General features: G+C 37.0%; 1 protein-coding gene across 2 annotated transcripts in view; it reads left to right on the forward strand.

Moving 5' to 3' along the window:
- LOC140246183 (constitutive coactivator of PPAR-gamma-like protein 1 homolog) overlaps positions 1–16375 on the forward strand; it is a 55077-nt gene that overhangs the window by 21583 nt on the left and 17119 nt on the right. For both annotated transcript variants that reach the window (XM_072325623.1, XM_072325624.1), the window contains exons 2-5: positions 1366–1650; positions 10299–10381; positions 11480–11702; positions 16146–16189. In XM_072325623.1, coding sequence (XP_072181724.1) covers positions 1366–1650; positions 10299–10381; positions 11480–11702; positions 16146–16189 — 635 coding nt within the window. The remainder of the gene's footprint in view (positions 1–1365; positions 1651–10298; positions 10382–11479; positions 11703–16145; positions 16190–16375) is intronic.

Here is a 16375-nt window from a genome sequence, read left to right on the forward strand (position 1 = left end):
ATTAGTAAATATTCAGTCAGTCACACTTGATTCAATGGGTTGTCATTGCACCAGAATGAGAGATCATGCAAAGATGTGTCATGATATAGGAATTCCCGAGTACATTTTGATTGGTGTAGCAAACCTTGGCATAAAACAGTTTCATTATACATTAATGTGGCATTTGGGTTTACGCAAGTGGCGCACAAACTTGACACTAGCGGTATGCAGGTACATTATGTATGTAAGGAGCATCAAGCACTTCAGATTAAAGGCTAACCAATTTAAACACATCTTTTGAGTTTGGCATTTCTTCTGTCTTTCCATCATATGTCTAGTGATATTATGTTCCTCCAACATTATTAGATGCTCTCAACAGACCTGATTATGTAAAAGGGAACATATTTTTCAGATAACAGAAAATCTCAACACTCCAGAGCCTCTTTTTGTTTCTTTGTGTCTTTAAGTCTCTAAGTTACACATTCAGCCTGCATACAACATGTATATATCTCCGATGGACATCAACATTGTCATTTGCTTTATGCTGTAAGCCGGGATTGACACAGTAACCATTATCCGATTATGTTCATCTTTTGAGGTCCCGGTAATTTTTCAAGGCAGATGTGGTAAATGTTTCGAGAGTGGCTTTGAGAATGAGAGGGATTTTTCTGTTTTCTATTTCAAGACTGAATGATATGGAATTTTAATATTCAAAGTCACATCATGGTGTTGTTTTGTACTTATGTCCTGGTTATGTCATGTATGTTTTGTTGTCATCTTTAAGATCGGGTTTTAGATGCCCGTCATCAGTTTGGTGTGTTCACGTGTAATTTTATGGAGACATGCTGTTGTTCTATTGTTCTGAGTTTTCCTTCATTATTACACCATCTGAAAATTACACTTATCAAATCTCATGGATATGTAGGTGAAGTAAAATGAGCAATTACATGAGAGAGGGTATCATAGCTTAGGGATCAGACTTTTATCAAACTTAATAAATCTATGCAAAATAATTAGCAAATAATTGAGAGATGTTTGCCAAAGTGGGATGAAATACACTTATAGATCTTTCTGCTACTGTATGCGCAGTTATTTTTCCGAGGGTTTAATTGTTGCGAATTTGGCGAATCATTGTTGAACCGTGAATTTAACAACACACAAAAATATCTAGGACAGGCGTTAGTACACTTATGATTGCGTCGGTGTCAAAATCGTGAAAACAACATCTCGCGAAATTGTCCATGACCTCTTCATTTACATAAATATTTATACGTGAAAATAACAGCTTGTACAGTAATCTAGATAACAGATTAGTTTGTCTCCATGGCATCTGTATACCAATCTCCCTCGTCTCATCTCAATCTCCATCTCTTCTCCTCATTGCAGACACATGCATCCGTCTGGCCCTCCACCAGTGTGGTATCCAGACTGTGGTCACCTGCACCGACCACACCCAGGAGGTCATCGCCTACCTCCGCCAGAGGGGTTGCCATGGCATCCTGGGGCAGTCAGCTGACCTGGCCATCTTTGACCCACCGATGCTCTTCTCCTCGCACCGCTTCAAGCTGTCGATGAAAGGGGAGATCACTACTCAGCAGTACAACATGGAGGAGGTGGCACGCGCCCTCAACCTCCATCCAGACAGATTTGTCCTCTTTGCAGCTCTCCTTGGTAAGATGCAGGGATGGGTACTTTCCTGAATCAGTCAAATTAATTCATGATATTGTGTACCATTGTTCTTCTGAATGGTGGTGTTGGGCAGTGCTAGTGTTGTATAGAGGTATGTACCACAAATGTGTTTTGGCAGAAGAGTAGTTATGCACGGAAACCAAAAAATGATAACTGAAAAAGACAGAGATATGTACAGGGTAATTTTAAAGAGGGACTCCTGGAGGTAAAGGAAAGATGACAACACATTTAAGTTTTGATGTCCAATTGCAACCCTGAAAATCAGATTCATTTCATTAGCTGGTGTATTGTAGAGGTAGGTAATTCAGATCTTTTCAAAGAATGAATAAAACTAGAAACTTCTTTATGGTGGAGGGGAAACATTACTATAGATTTCCATTGAATTTATTTCAATGTGAAAAAATAAAAAAACCCAACCCTTTTTCTCGGTACAAAAAGAGAGTGTATTCTCAAGTGACATGGGGTTAGCTTTTCATTTCTTTTCTTTTTTTGAAAACTCTTGAGGTGTATTATTGTAAGATTTCATACACAATGTTGGGAGACATTATTCTTCAAGCATGCAAAATTTGTGACATTTGCAAAAGGGATATATGACCTTTAACAGTCATCATTGCAAACCAACATCCAGTGCACCCTGGCACCCAATTCGTGCAAGGCATTTAAAACGTTACATGTAGTACATCAATATGAAAGTCAACATTTCAACACCTTATCAGATGTACAAAGGAAAAAGGAATAGAGAGGGGAGAGAGAATTAATGGTGGTTGCATTCTTCATTGCAGTGAAAGAAAGATGTATTTGCACACCTGTGATCAACAGATTACAGATATGAACAAAATCTTGTGCTCAAATGAAGTACTGTAAAACACAATATTTTCGCGGCATGAAATTTTCGCAAATTGGAGCCGACGGCCTTTTTCGCGGCATGAAATTTTCGCGAGTTGCCTCTAATATTCAGTGCATATAGTGTACACAAGAACTTTTGTATGCATTTTAATTTCGCGAATCTTGGCTCTCCCGAAATTTGGCTCTCGCGAAATTTGCGAAATTAAAATGCACGCGAACATTCCTTGTTTTAAAGTAATTGTCCATAAGTGATAATGTCAAAATCAGAGAGTGCTTAAATATTCATTCTGTGTTTCTGCTTATGCATCCTCCAAGGGTGCGAGAGGCATTATGCGTTCAGGTCATCCATCCATCTGCCCCAGATCTTTTGATTTAAAGGACAAGTTCACCTTCATAAACATAAGGATTGAGAGAATGTAGCAATATTAGTTGAACACATCATTGAAAGTTTGAGGAAAATCAGACAATCCGTTCAAAAGTTATGAATTTTTGAAGTTTTTGTGCAGTAACTGCTGGATGAGAAGACTACTGCAGTGTATGTATAACTTAGATGTCACATGCGTACAACAATATAAGGAAAATATAAAGAGAATTTCACAAAATTCCATCTTTTGAAAAAAGTACACATTCCCCTGACTCGTTACTGACAAATGTTATGGGTAATATTATTCCCCCTGCCTTTAGAAAGAGGCAAGTCAAGTGCTCTTTTATTATGCGAAAAAAAGTGAAAATATGTTGAATTTTCTTTTACATTTTCTTTATACTGTTGTACGCATATGACTCACAAGCTGTAGTAGTCTCCTCATCCAGCGGTTCCAACACAAAAATTTTAAAAATTCATAACTTTTGCATCGATTGTCCAATTTTCCTCAAACTTTCACTGATGTGTTCTACTAATATTGTTGCATTCTCTTTATCCTTATGTTTATGAAGGTGAACTTGTCCTTTAAGAAAAACTTTCAGTGGATTTCTTGATAGCAGACTAAAGGATTCTATAGGAGGTATAGATGCATTGTTTAGATTTGGGCAAATTCTCTCAAGGACAAATGGCAAAAGTCACTGAACTTTGTCTACAAACAAAAAGAAAACAATACTGTAAAACGAGGAATGTTCGTGTGCATTTTAATTGCGTGAATTTCGCGAGAGCCAAGATTTGCGAAATTAGAATGCACGTGAAAGTTCTTGTCTACACTGTACGCATTGAATGGTAGAGCCAACTTGCAAAAATTTCATGCCGCAAAAAAGGCTGTCGGCTCCAATTCGCAAAAATTTCATGCCATGAAAATATTGTTTTACAGTATCTAATGGTGAAATAGGTAAGGATAGAATATAAAACTGACAATAATTTCTATGAAGTAGCTTCTGTGTTGATGATGGTATAAAGTATGCCAGTTAAAATCATATATTTATCCATATGAGATAACAAAACACTGGAGTTTAGAAGATTATCAGCTCTTGTTTTTGTTGAGACAAAATACAGTGATACTGTTACAGACTTGTCTCCCATCAGTGAGAGAGCGTTACCCGGATCTAATCGATGGCAAATGTTTCCGCATATCGTGAAGAAATCACAACAAGGAGCAAACTTTGATAGCTCTGGACTAGGCACCCAGCCAAGAAACGTCAAGTGTGAATCAAAGAAGGACTCGTTACCTAGTAGCTCGTAAATTGATGTCACCCTCACTACTCGAGTATGCGGTCAGGAAGGACAATAAACTGATACACTGTGTTGACTTCTATTATTATCCATGAATGATGGAAAGTATGCTGTGAAAACAAAGAAGCGTATAAAACATGTATTTCAGAGCAGTAAAAGGGAGTGAACACAAAAAATTTGTTGAGATTGATGGAGCAAAATCTAAACATCTTGAAGGGAGAGATAATGATATGAAATAGTATAAACTTTAATCAAGGGGAAATGAAATGCATCTATTGCTCAGCACATGTTATACATGTGGTCGGGCTGGGTTGGTATCCTGTGTTTGGAAAAACATTCACGTAGACATACACTACATTATGCTAGCTGCTGAGGAAAGAAGGAAAAGACAAACAGACAGACAGACAGACAGACAGACAGACTGACTGACTGATTTGAGGTGATGACAAACCCTGCTGGCCTGCACATGGGCACGGCAGATGATGAAAGTTTTCATCACGGCGCTGCAATCCAGTGATAACTGGCTTGTGAGTCATCAGTGACTGGTTCACATTTCGCCGGTGAGCCGGAGAGCGTGCTTCATCCTCCTCCCGTCTCCTTCGCCGCCTTCCAGCCAGAGAGGAAGCTAGAGAATGCTGAGGGTGTGAGCACAATGGAAGATAGCCTAAGAGATGGAGAAAAAGGGTTAATACTGTAGAATCTGGTTGTAATTAGAAAGGGATGTTTGAGGAAAACACAAACAAATTTGATTTAGTAATGATGGCCTACACTCAGAATTTATTTTACCTATTTATTATGACCTTTTTATCAATCCAATAGTATTATATGTCTTAGTTTGGTCCACTGACGGGTTGACATCACTAAGCATGGAAATGAGATGCTATTCTCATGAGTTTCAAAGATTCTCTCTCTCTCTCTCTCTCTCTCTCTCTCAAAAAAAAAAAAAAAAAAAAAAAAAGTTAATCACGCTCTCCACAGATCACAGTGGTAGTAGTGAGTTATACCTAAAATCAGCACGGAAAACAATTAATGATGCTTCAGGCATTTCTGGCATCCAGATAGAGCTAATAGAGAGCTTTGCGATATGACCCAATTGGTAAAAGGCAGGATTCTGTTGCCGATTCCAATAATTTGTGATTCACAAACAAGACGGGTTTGTCGCGAACACAAAGGGGTTGGCTGTTCTTCAGAGACCGTGGAAGCCTACTTCCATATTGCCCTCCTTTTTTTTTTTTTTTTTTTTTTCATTCCCTGCCTCTTTCGGCAGTTAAGTGGGGACCCGTGCGTCCACATTTCTGCCTGGATGAGGGCTTCTTCTGTGTGCCCATATTCTCTGGTTCTCCCAGCACGCAGCCTGGAGCCCTCCAGTGTCAACATTTAGTCATTCTCTGGGAGGAGGCTCTGCCGGTCTTCTCTCTCTCCCTTTCTCATCTCTTTCTCTCTCTCTCTTGTGATTGTTTGTCTCCATCTATCCGTCTGCCCTTCTTCCGCTCTCTCCTCTTCTTCATCTTTTTGTCGCTGCCCGTGTTTTCATTCCTCAGTCTCACTTTCTCTCCTCTCAATTTTCTCAGCATCTCGCTTTGTCTTTTAGTCTCTCTCTCTCTCATCTATTTCTCTCTCTCTCTCCCCTTTCTCTCTGTATGTATCTATCTCTCACTCCTCGTGCATATCTCTCACCCGCATCCAGTTACTACCAGTGTGTTTCTCCCTCTGTCTCCGATATTTCATATTTGCTTCTGCTTTGGGAATTTCTGATGACCATGGATGAAATATTGATTGGTTATTGTGACTCATCGTGGATAATCCAGCCCATGCTTACTCCTTAACCTACTTACACTGAGCACATGAGTGTGGGGTGAGAGAGAGAGAAAAAAAAAAGAGACGCCTAGAACGGGGGGGGGGGGGGGGGGGGGGGGCTGCAACAGTAGGACTGCCAGGTCCTCTCTGAATTCTGTGGTGTCATATATTTTTACTTATGATTAAAAATGTATGTTTATTTTTTAATGGATTCAAAAATTTTGATATTCTTATCACAGAGCAAGGATTCACATCCATACGTGTACTTCTGCCACATTCTACCTCATGTGAATTGTACACTCATTTGTCTTTTTTCAAAATAGATACTTCTGTATGATATTCAGCCAAGATGTAACAGTAGAATATGGTTGCATTGATATAAGAAATGAATATCAAGAATTGACAATGAAAAAGAAATAAAATTTCAAATCTTCAGTGTAATAGTTGTTGCGCATGCCTGTGTTCAAATACCTCTAACCTGCTTTTGCCCTTGTAATACTACTCTGATAGTGAGATATTTCACAGTGTGGTAGTAAGTGCAAACTTTGGTTTTGATTATCAAAAATTAAACATTATTTTCAAAATATTTATACACGGTATCAAGTGATTGTTTATTAGATATTAGATTGGATATAAAAAAAGGAACTCATGAAGTTGTTTTTTTTTTAAGTTTAGCTCATTGACACTACTGGAACAACAACAACAACAAAAACAATAACAATAACAAAATGATAATCACCTTTAATAGGCTCCTCTTTACAATATAAATACAGTGGAGCTATTGTCAACGTTGATAAGATATGTTTCTAGAGAAAGACATCCATATTTGTTGTATTGACTGTTAAAAATACACACACAGAAATAAATGGACAGGTACTCAAAGTGCAGATCAGTTTGTCAACTGTCTACATATTTTGGCATACATGTACTATCTGCCTGGCAGGTAGCCATTATTAAACCTGATACTCTTGTATTTCTCTGAATCAAGACCTCGCAAATACGTTGTAGTTCAAAGGATTACCAGTACTTCTAGGGTAGGTTCTGTCAGAGAGTGAATAATCATCATGTGTTATTGACATGGTTCTTTCTTAGAACATGTTTTTGTATGACTCACACTAATTTCATCGCAAATAAATATAAACTTTACTGATTTTGACCTTCCAACCCATCTATTCCAAATAAAAAACAAAGATATTACCCCTGTTTAAATGCATGCACTGAGTGCTCATGATTAAAATTTATGAAGAAGTCTTTGTGAGACCCAGTTATTGAAAAATAAAACAAACATTTGGGCCTTCATGGCACCCTTTCCTTTTACTGTTTTACTTGTTTGTGACAATCCTGTTTTCCTGTTGCTTATATTCAGTACACATCCTATTGACTTGGAATGTCCTTCATTCTGTTGAGAGTTTCATATTGAAGAAGGCCCAGTATGTGTGTAGGACTGACTCACATGTAAAAGGCATGAGTATCTTAAATTGATCTTTTTTTTTTAATTTCTTTAATCTGTCAAGCAGTATTGATCCTACATGACCATAAAGAGATGATCTATATCCCAATGTGATATTTCTGTAATTAACCCAAGTTGCCTTCCCTAACTTCTTCCAGTAGCATATGATATCTCTTGAGTGCTTCTTGTAGCTGAATAGTACCATGGTTACTTCTCATTTGGTTCTTATTCACTGCATAAATTTTCTACATAACATGAGAACATGGCCTGGTTTCTGGATATGATCTTTGTGGAATGCAGGATCACGTACATGTAGCATGGGCTCTGTAGGTATTTGGGCATTTAGTTTGCATTATATACACAATATCATGGGTGTACTAGATAGTCCATAGTAAATGTTGATTGCACCAAATATAAACTCCCTAATTAATATTCTATAAATTAGTCTGTTTATCTGTAAATAATTGTTGGATGTTTGTACATGGCAACTACATTCAACATAGTTTAGCTAAAATACGAAATAGGCAGATTAATAATGATTGTGGATATCATATGTCGAAGTTCATGGGTCAGACGTAAAAATTCACCAAGAAGTGGAGTAACTTACACAGTAAAAGTGGGTTAAATTTGGTGCAAGGATTTCCAGAGGCAGGGTGATTTGTGCCTGTTATTCAGTGGCAGCCACAGTACAGTCTTACACGTTGTACAACTTGGTTGTAGAGAATAGAAATAATGTCAGACAAAGCAGTTGGTAGAGGTTTTATGAAAATCAAACTTCACAAGTTTCCATTAGAATTTTGCACACTTCTTCAATAAATGTCCCTTCTAAGATTTAGTCTTGGTCAATAGCACAATCAGGGTATGCAATTGTGTAACAGGGCAAAAATGAAAAAACTTGGTGAAAATGCTTTTTTTGTCGTTTGTTGTAGCTGAGTATTCAAATTTTCATTTCATGTAAAGAAAGAGTCAAAATTTTGCATTAAACTGCGCATAAATTAGCATTTAAATTAGGGGTGTCGAATTACATTGAAATGACTAATATATTGGAAAAATTCATTAAAAAAAAGGAGAATGTTTTTTTCATCTGATATTGCTGTTAGATATTCCTGATAAATATCCCTTTCATTCACCACCAGCACATAGCCATGACATATCACAAAATATGAATGAATTTCATATTTTCACTTCTCAAAATGGATGATCAATTTTGTAGGCATTATTTTGAATTCAAATAAAACCACTTTTACATATTTTATCATATTTCACTTTTGCCAAAGAGTGAAGAGGCGAAACTTTCTGGAATAGGTAACAGACATATAGTGGCCATTATTACAATTTTTTATGAAATTAGGGCTGGTACTTTGGAAGATATTATATTTTTCATCTAAAAAATTATCTGTACAGTTTGACCTTGAATGTGCGCACAGTGTTTGGATCAATTCTCATATTTGTAAACACAGATAGAAGAATGAATGTGAGATTTATGATGACTTGAGTTGATATCCAAGCTGTGACACTCAAACAATGACATATTAAGCCAAAATACTATGCTTTTGCTTATGATATCTTTAGAAATTGAACAAGCATTGAAATATGAACACGGAACACTTATCATATGACCTTCATGCAGTATTACATGGGCGTGTATCGGTCTTATTTATGCTCAGCAATTTGTAAAAATATAAAAAAATAAGTTCCTATTGCTCAAATTTGCTAAAATTTTCACACAATAGATTTCTACATATGTACAATTCATGGTTAAAAAAACAAGGATATTCAATAAGGGGAAAAGATTCTTTAAAGTAGTCAAATCAGGATATACCTAACTGAAAGTACTGAAAAACGGCTGCACTTATTTTATTCAGCATTTGAAAATGGCTCAAAACTCAAAACTGGCTGAACATTTATTGGCAAACAGCACACCATATTGTAGTGTGTCTTCAGTACTTTCAGGAAAAGCGAAAAAATAAGCTGTTTCTCCATGTATAGCTGTACAGCATGGGTTAAAAGGTCACAATGTCACAAAAATAAGCCAGCATTACACTCCTACCAGGATGGGACTTCAGACCTTATAACTTTCTCCAGCTGAAAGAACCACTGTTTTTTATTGCATGCAAGCAATGCCAGGAAAAAATCCATTAATTTGATACCAAACACATAGGGGTAGACTTAAAATATGGACCTCAAATCTTGATTTTACGTAAGTTGTAAAACGCTTTTTTTGACGCATTACGTGGGTTTTGGGGGACTTTTTGGTAATTAATCTTTAATAATTAACAGTAAATGAGAAGAAATTAGCTATTGTCTTACCACATGTGATTACTGATGTCTTGGCATGCTGCATGTGAATTTTTAAGTCAGTTGGTGCATTCTTTTAGAAGTTACAATTTTTTAAAGTGAGAAAGTCATGATTGCATACCCTGATTGTGCTTATCACCTCTTAGCATCAAGTGATTGTGGTTTTGTTATAATGTAGTACTAATTAATTTTGCGTGGGAAAGAGGTTGCATTTGCTAAATCGTTGACCACAAAATATGGTGTTACTAATATTTGTGTGTGTAAGCCGGTGGGAGAGTTGTGAGATGAAACATCGGCAAGTTTTCATATTTTCAGTTAAATCAGATAAAACTTAAATTCTTTGACATTTTTATGCCTCCGCCCGAAGGGTGCTGGAGGCATTATTATTTTACCTGTATATTTTCAGTTTGCTGGAACTCGAATTCTGTTTGTATGATTTTACTGTATTTACTGAAGATGGATGAATGTACCTGAAATGGCATCAGGTATCAAGGAGCTACTGTATGTAATGCTGTACAACAGTCTCAGTATGGCTTGACAGCAGTCAGTCAAATTTGTCTTTTCCTTTATTCCTCTCTCTAGGTAACCACATCATGCCGGAGGAGGATCTAGCTGCATTTCACTGGTCACTCTTGGGCCCTGACCATCCCCTCAATGGACTACGGGTAAGCCGTGCTTGGCTATTAAAAAAAAAAAAAAAAAAATGATGGCTGTGACATGTTTTCTAGCTATGTGTTCACATTTTTACATTATTGTACTTGGAAATGTTTCAGACCTACTAGATTCTAGTGTATTAGTATAGTTCAAAATATATGAGAACCACTTTGGGTGTATTTTGCTAGCATGATTTTCACACACTGCTATTTCAAGCTTACAGTTACTGGTACCCTACAACGTTGATATTTTTGTGTGTTTATTGTACAGCTGTAATTTGTGTCGTATTTTATGAAGTTTTTTTTTTTTTTCCCGTCACAAACTGCTGTAAATATGTGTGTAAATAAATACAAATTCAAGCTTCGAATCAATTGCATTTCAATAGTGAGAACTAAATTGGAGGATAACCCATTACGTTTTCTGTCCAAATGTTGGAAGTGATTTTAACTCTATTCAGGGCATTTGGAAAAAAAAAAAAAATCATGAAACTTGCAATACAGCGAAAGCAATCTAAGCACAAATATCTTCATCACAAAATAGTGCAGTAAATGGTATACCCCAAGTACAAATTGTACACATATTTTTGAGAATCAGAATATGCGAGTCAATTTTTATGAGTAGTCAGATATGTAATGGAGAATGGTATTAACCAAATGAGAAATATCCCATTGCAAGTTAGTGACTTCCCTCCGTGGAGGTGACATGCATTGCATACAGGGTGCAATATTTTGTTGATGCCATTTGCATACTTGCCAACTAGTAAGATTTTATCAGATTCAGTAAGATTTTTTACGTTAAAAATAGCAAAATCAGATTTTCTGTCAGAGAAATCAGATTTTTAAAAAATATTTAGATATACCTTTCATGTGTATGTTCTGAAGATTTGACCGAAAGTAAGATTTTTAACTTCAGTTTGCATAGAAAATAAGATTTTTGCAATCCACGAGTAAGATATTTCATCTTGAAATGTTGGCAGGTATGCATTTGATGCCATGTGTTTAATTCCATTCATTTCAGTCAATTCATGGAGATGAGATGACTGCTGAAGATATGGCATATGTCTACTTCAGTTGAGATAACCACAATGTATGTTGTCTTCTTCTTCTTAGATGAGGGCACACCAGCCCATTCAGCCTCCCCTCGATGCAGTCCTGCCACTGGTGGCAGGCTTCGTGCGCAACATCACCAACATGTACGACCTGGATGCCATAGGACAGGAGGTGTTCAGAACGTCCAAGGGGCGTTTGGAGGAGAAGATCCAGCGCTTCAAGGCCAGTGTGGAGTTCTACTGGAGAGGGACCAAAGATGCCTGGACCAGGCACAGAGGCAAAGGTAGGTCTAAGTCTAGATCCAGGTCCTAGACTCCAATCTACCGCAGTAGTGACTTCATGCAACTTCAGTAAACCAAGCTCTGCAGCTCCATTACCCAAAGGGTACATTCACAGAACAACAAAATAGTTTTTAGGTGATCCGAGTATCCTCTCGGATCACCTATTGTATCTGTACGGATTCTTTCTTCTTCTTCTTCTTTATTTCTTTCTCCTCAAATGTTGTGCAGAGGTTAACTCAAAAAGTCATTCACCTATCACTTCTAAACTGATACCATATATGTATCACGTCATAAGGACGACAGATCTAATATATCACTGTGATCAGTCAACCATGACGTCACTATGACGTCATTATCTGAAAACACGTTCACATTCGTATCTCATTAATGGAATGGATTTTCTCAATGAAATTTACATATCATATAGTTCAAGTCAAGCTCTATTGATATATTTCATAAAATTTAGTCACGTTCATAGTAAACGAGCGCGTACGCGCGCGTTGAAATTTTAACATGCTCCAATCGAGCTCAAAATTGTTTTGCACACGTTTCAGGTCATTTGGAGTATTTCAGAAAAAATCGACGGACGCGTACGCGCGCGCGCATATACGCACGCACAGCTCATATGCAATAGAAATTTCCCGTTTTTTCACACGTATCGGATGTCTGAAATGTCAACGAACGTTTCTACCAAGTTTCATGTCAATCCGACTCAATATGACGTCATATGGGCCCGTCAAAGTTGAAATTCCGCGCGCGCGTCAATGGCGATATACAGTGCAACAATGCCAAAAAACCGCCAATTTTAAATCCGATTTTACTCGTCAGGATGGACGGTGACCCCCCCATTTTCTTTACATATTTTGAAAGCTGATGAGTTGTACATATCATTTCATGGGTTGGCGATACTGAAAAAAATGATTAAAAGATATCAGATTTCTTAAAAAAGTAAAAAAAGTAAATTTTCAAAATGACGTCTTCAAAATTCAAGTTCACTCGAGCGTATCTCACTTATCCTTTGCCGATTTTCACCTAACTTTCAGTATGTTGTAGCTTATTTAATGTTCTTTCATATTTATAATTACAAACTTTTGATTGGATGACGTCATCACCTCGTAAAAATGGATTGAAAGTATCCTTGTAAAATTTGACCAGTTTACGTGTTATCTCTATGGGAGAGCAGTTTTTCTGGAAGTGAAAATTGACATGACTATATTTTTCGAGCACAAGCTCACTTATGCTTCGGTGAATTTTTCCCAGATTTTAATATGTTGTAGCTGAGACTTTGGGCTATCGTAAATGTGCCCTTCGTTTTTTCATACGATGTCGGGATCACGTCAAAAAACTTACTTGAAATTAAAGTTTATCTTCGATGTATTGAAATATTTCTTTCTTTTTGCAACATTATGTGCAATAACTCAAGAAAAACATACCCTATCACCACCATATTTTGCACATATTTAGTTCATGTCACGAACATTATTTCATAAAATAACGACTTGATCAAACGCCATCTTGGGTATGTAAATTAGGGTCAAAGGTCATAGATGTTTCATCCTGTATCTTGGTGAATACATGTCCTATCTTTCCCATATTTTGCACACGTAAAGACCATGTTACAGGGATCATTTCATAAAATAACCACTTTTTGCTCAGATGCCATCTTGTCTGTGCAAAGTGTGGTCAAAGGTCATATGTACTTCTTTTTCTATTTTCGCTATGACGTGTTATCTCTATGGGAGGGAATTTTTTTAGATGTGAAAATTGACATGACTCTCTTTATCGAGCACTATCTTGCTTATGCTTCGGTGAATTTCTCTCAGATTTTAGTATGTTGTAGCTGAGACTTTGCACTATCACGATTCGAATCATTGATTAAAAAAGAAATCGGATCACCTTAATTTGTCAGTGATGACAAATTACAATCTCTAGTTAGGTGATCCGAGTATCCTCTCGGATCACCTTCTGTTTTTGTACGGATTCTTTCTTCTTCTTCTTCTTCTTCTTCTTTTTCTTCTTATTTCTCCCCAAAAGTTGTGCATCGATTAGCTCAGAAAGTCCTCTTCCTATCAATTTCAAACTTATACCATATATGTATCGTCTCCCAAAGACGGCAATCGAACTAAAATCAAAGTGATCAGTCGACCGTGACGTCACTATGACGTCATTATATGAAAACACATTCTCAATCATATCTCATTAATGGAATGGAATTTTTCAATGAAATTTACGTTACATATATTTCAAGTCAAGCGCATTCTACTCATATTCTCAAAATTCATCTATACCTTAAAACGTGCGCGTACGCGCGCGTTGAAATATTTGTATGCTCAAATCGAGCTCAAAATTTTTTTGCACACGTTTCAGACCATTTAGAGCATTTTTTTAAAATTGAAAAAAATTTACGGACGCGTACGCGCGCGCGCATATACGCACGCACAGCTCATATGCAATAGAAATTTCCCGTTTTTTCACACTTATCGCCTGCCTGAAATGTCAGGGAATACGTCTACCAAGTTTCAAATCAATCCGACTCAATGTGACGTCATACGGGCCCGCCAAAGTTGAAATTCCGCGCGCGCGTCAATGGCGACATACAGTGCAACAATGCCAAAAAACCGCCAATTTTAAATCCGATTTTACTCGTCAGGATGAACGGTGACCTCCCATTTTCTTTACGTATTCTGAAAGCTGATGAGTTGGACATGTCATTTCATGGGTTGACGATGCTGGAAAAATGATTAAAAGATATCAAATTTCTTAATAAAGTAAAAAAAGTAAATTTTCAAAATGACGTCATCAAATTTCAAGTTCACTCGAGCGTATCTCACTTATCCTTTGCCAATTTACACCCAGATTTCAGTATGTTGTAGCTTATTGAATGATCTTTCATTAATATAATTACAACATTTTGATTGGATGACGGCATCACCTCGTAAAAATGGATTAAAAGTAATATTGTCAAATTTGACCAGTTTACGTGTTATCTCTATGGGAGAGCAGTTTTTCTGGAAGTGAAAATTGACATGACTCTCTTTTTCGAGTACTAGCTCACTTATGCTTCGGTGAATTTCTCCCAGATTTTAGTATGTTGTAGCTGAGAGTTTGGGCTATCGTGATGTGCCTTTTATTTTTTCATACGACGTCGGCATCACGTTGAAAAACTTGGTTGAAAATGGCACGAGGCTTCGATGCAGCGTCATTTTGCTTAATACACAGGGCCTATGGAGAATGAAATAGGTCATTGCGTAGCGCATCCGACTCGTAATCCTAAGGTCCCTGGTTCGAGGCTCACCCCTGCCAATATTTTTGTTTTAATTTTTTTTAACACTTTTTTTCTTCTTTTTCTTTAGTTAATCTTAATTTCCCTTTCTTTACTTTATCTTTTTCTGATTTTGTTTTATGCTTCTCCTTCAAATTTCTATAAAATAACAATTTTTCTTTCTTTTTCTTTCTTTCTACTACTTTCTGTGCAATAGATGAACAACAACAATGGCTACCAATCCCATATTTTGCACATGTGTAGTACATGTCACGTACATTATTTCATAAAATAACAACTACTTGATCGGACACCATCTTGGGTATGTAAATTAGGGTCAAAGGTCATAAATGTTTCATCCTGTATCTTGGTGAATACATGTCCTATCTTTCCCATATTTTGCACACGCAAAGACCATGTTACAAGAGTCATTTCATAAAATAATTACTTTTTGCTTAGACGCCATCTTGGGTGTGCAAAGTGAGGTCAAAGGTCAAATATACTTCATTCTGTATTTCCGTTAGTGTATACGGAATTCGGTACCAAAGATGGCAGGTCTCACTCCCTTTTCTAAATGAGAATTCAAACATCACACGGCCAATGTCCCGTCAACACAGATGAAACCTGTATGGTCATGAATATTTGGATCAGGACTCAAATCATTGATTTTCGAAGAGATCGGATCACCTAATTTGTCAGTCTTGACAAATTCCGAGTCTAGTTTTTTTTTTTAATGTCCTTTTTTTCCCTTCCATTGTTTATTCATTGGTGTTGTTATTTTCAGTGCTTATATGTTCGTGGCCAGGGTGAGATAAGTGATACTTAGTGCAGTTTAGATCATTCTCAGCAATTTGATACTACCCTGCCAAGCTAAGAATGAACTCTTCGGTACCTGATGGTGTTTGTGCGATGAAAGGGACACCTGGAAATATTGCAGTGACTTATGATGCAGATGTGTGTGTGTGTTGGGGGGGGGGGGGGGTGGGGAGAGTTCCTAAAAACTTTGACAGTAAGAGATAAACTATTCCTCAATCATCTATATGTGTTTCTTGTTCATCTTCAAATATAGCAGCTTATCTAGTTACTAGTACTTGCTCACATCTCTCTGAAGACATTATCCCAATTCTTCACTGTTTGCACTTGCTACCAACTGTCTTTTTCTCCTCCTTTTTTTTTTTTAAAGGTCCCCGGTTCAACTTCCGTTCCTCAAAGTCAAATACAGACAAGGTGAGAATTGGATAAATGCTTCTAAAGATGGTAGTCAAATAATGTCTGATTTGGTAGCATCATTTAAAACATATTACTGAAATTAAGATCATCCTTGTACATACTGGAATAAATTAACTGCCCAAGAATAGCACAAGACACCAATCAACAAAAGTTATTGTATTTTGCTTCCTCTTATTAGAGGCA

The sequence above is a fragment of the Diadema setosum genome, chromosome 2, assembly GCF_964275005.1.
Source record: "Diadema setosum chromosome 2, eeDiaSeto1, whole genome shotgun sequence".
NCBI classification, from domain to species: domain Eukaryota; kingdom Metazoa; phylum Echinodermata; class Echinoidea; order Diadematoida; family Diadematidae; genus Diadema; species Diadema setosum.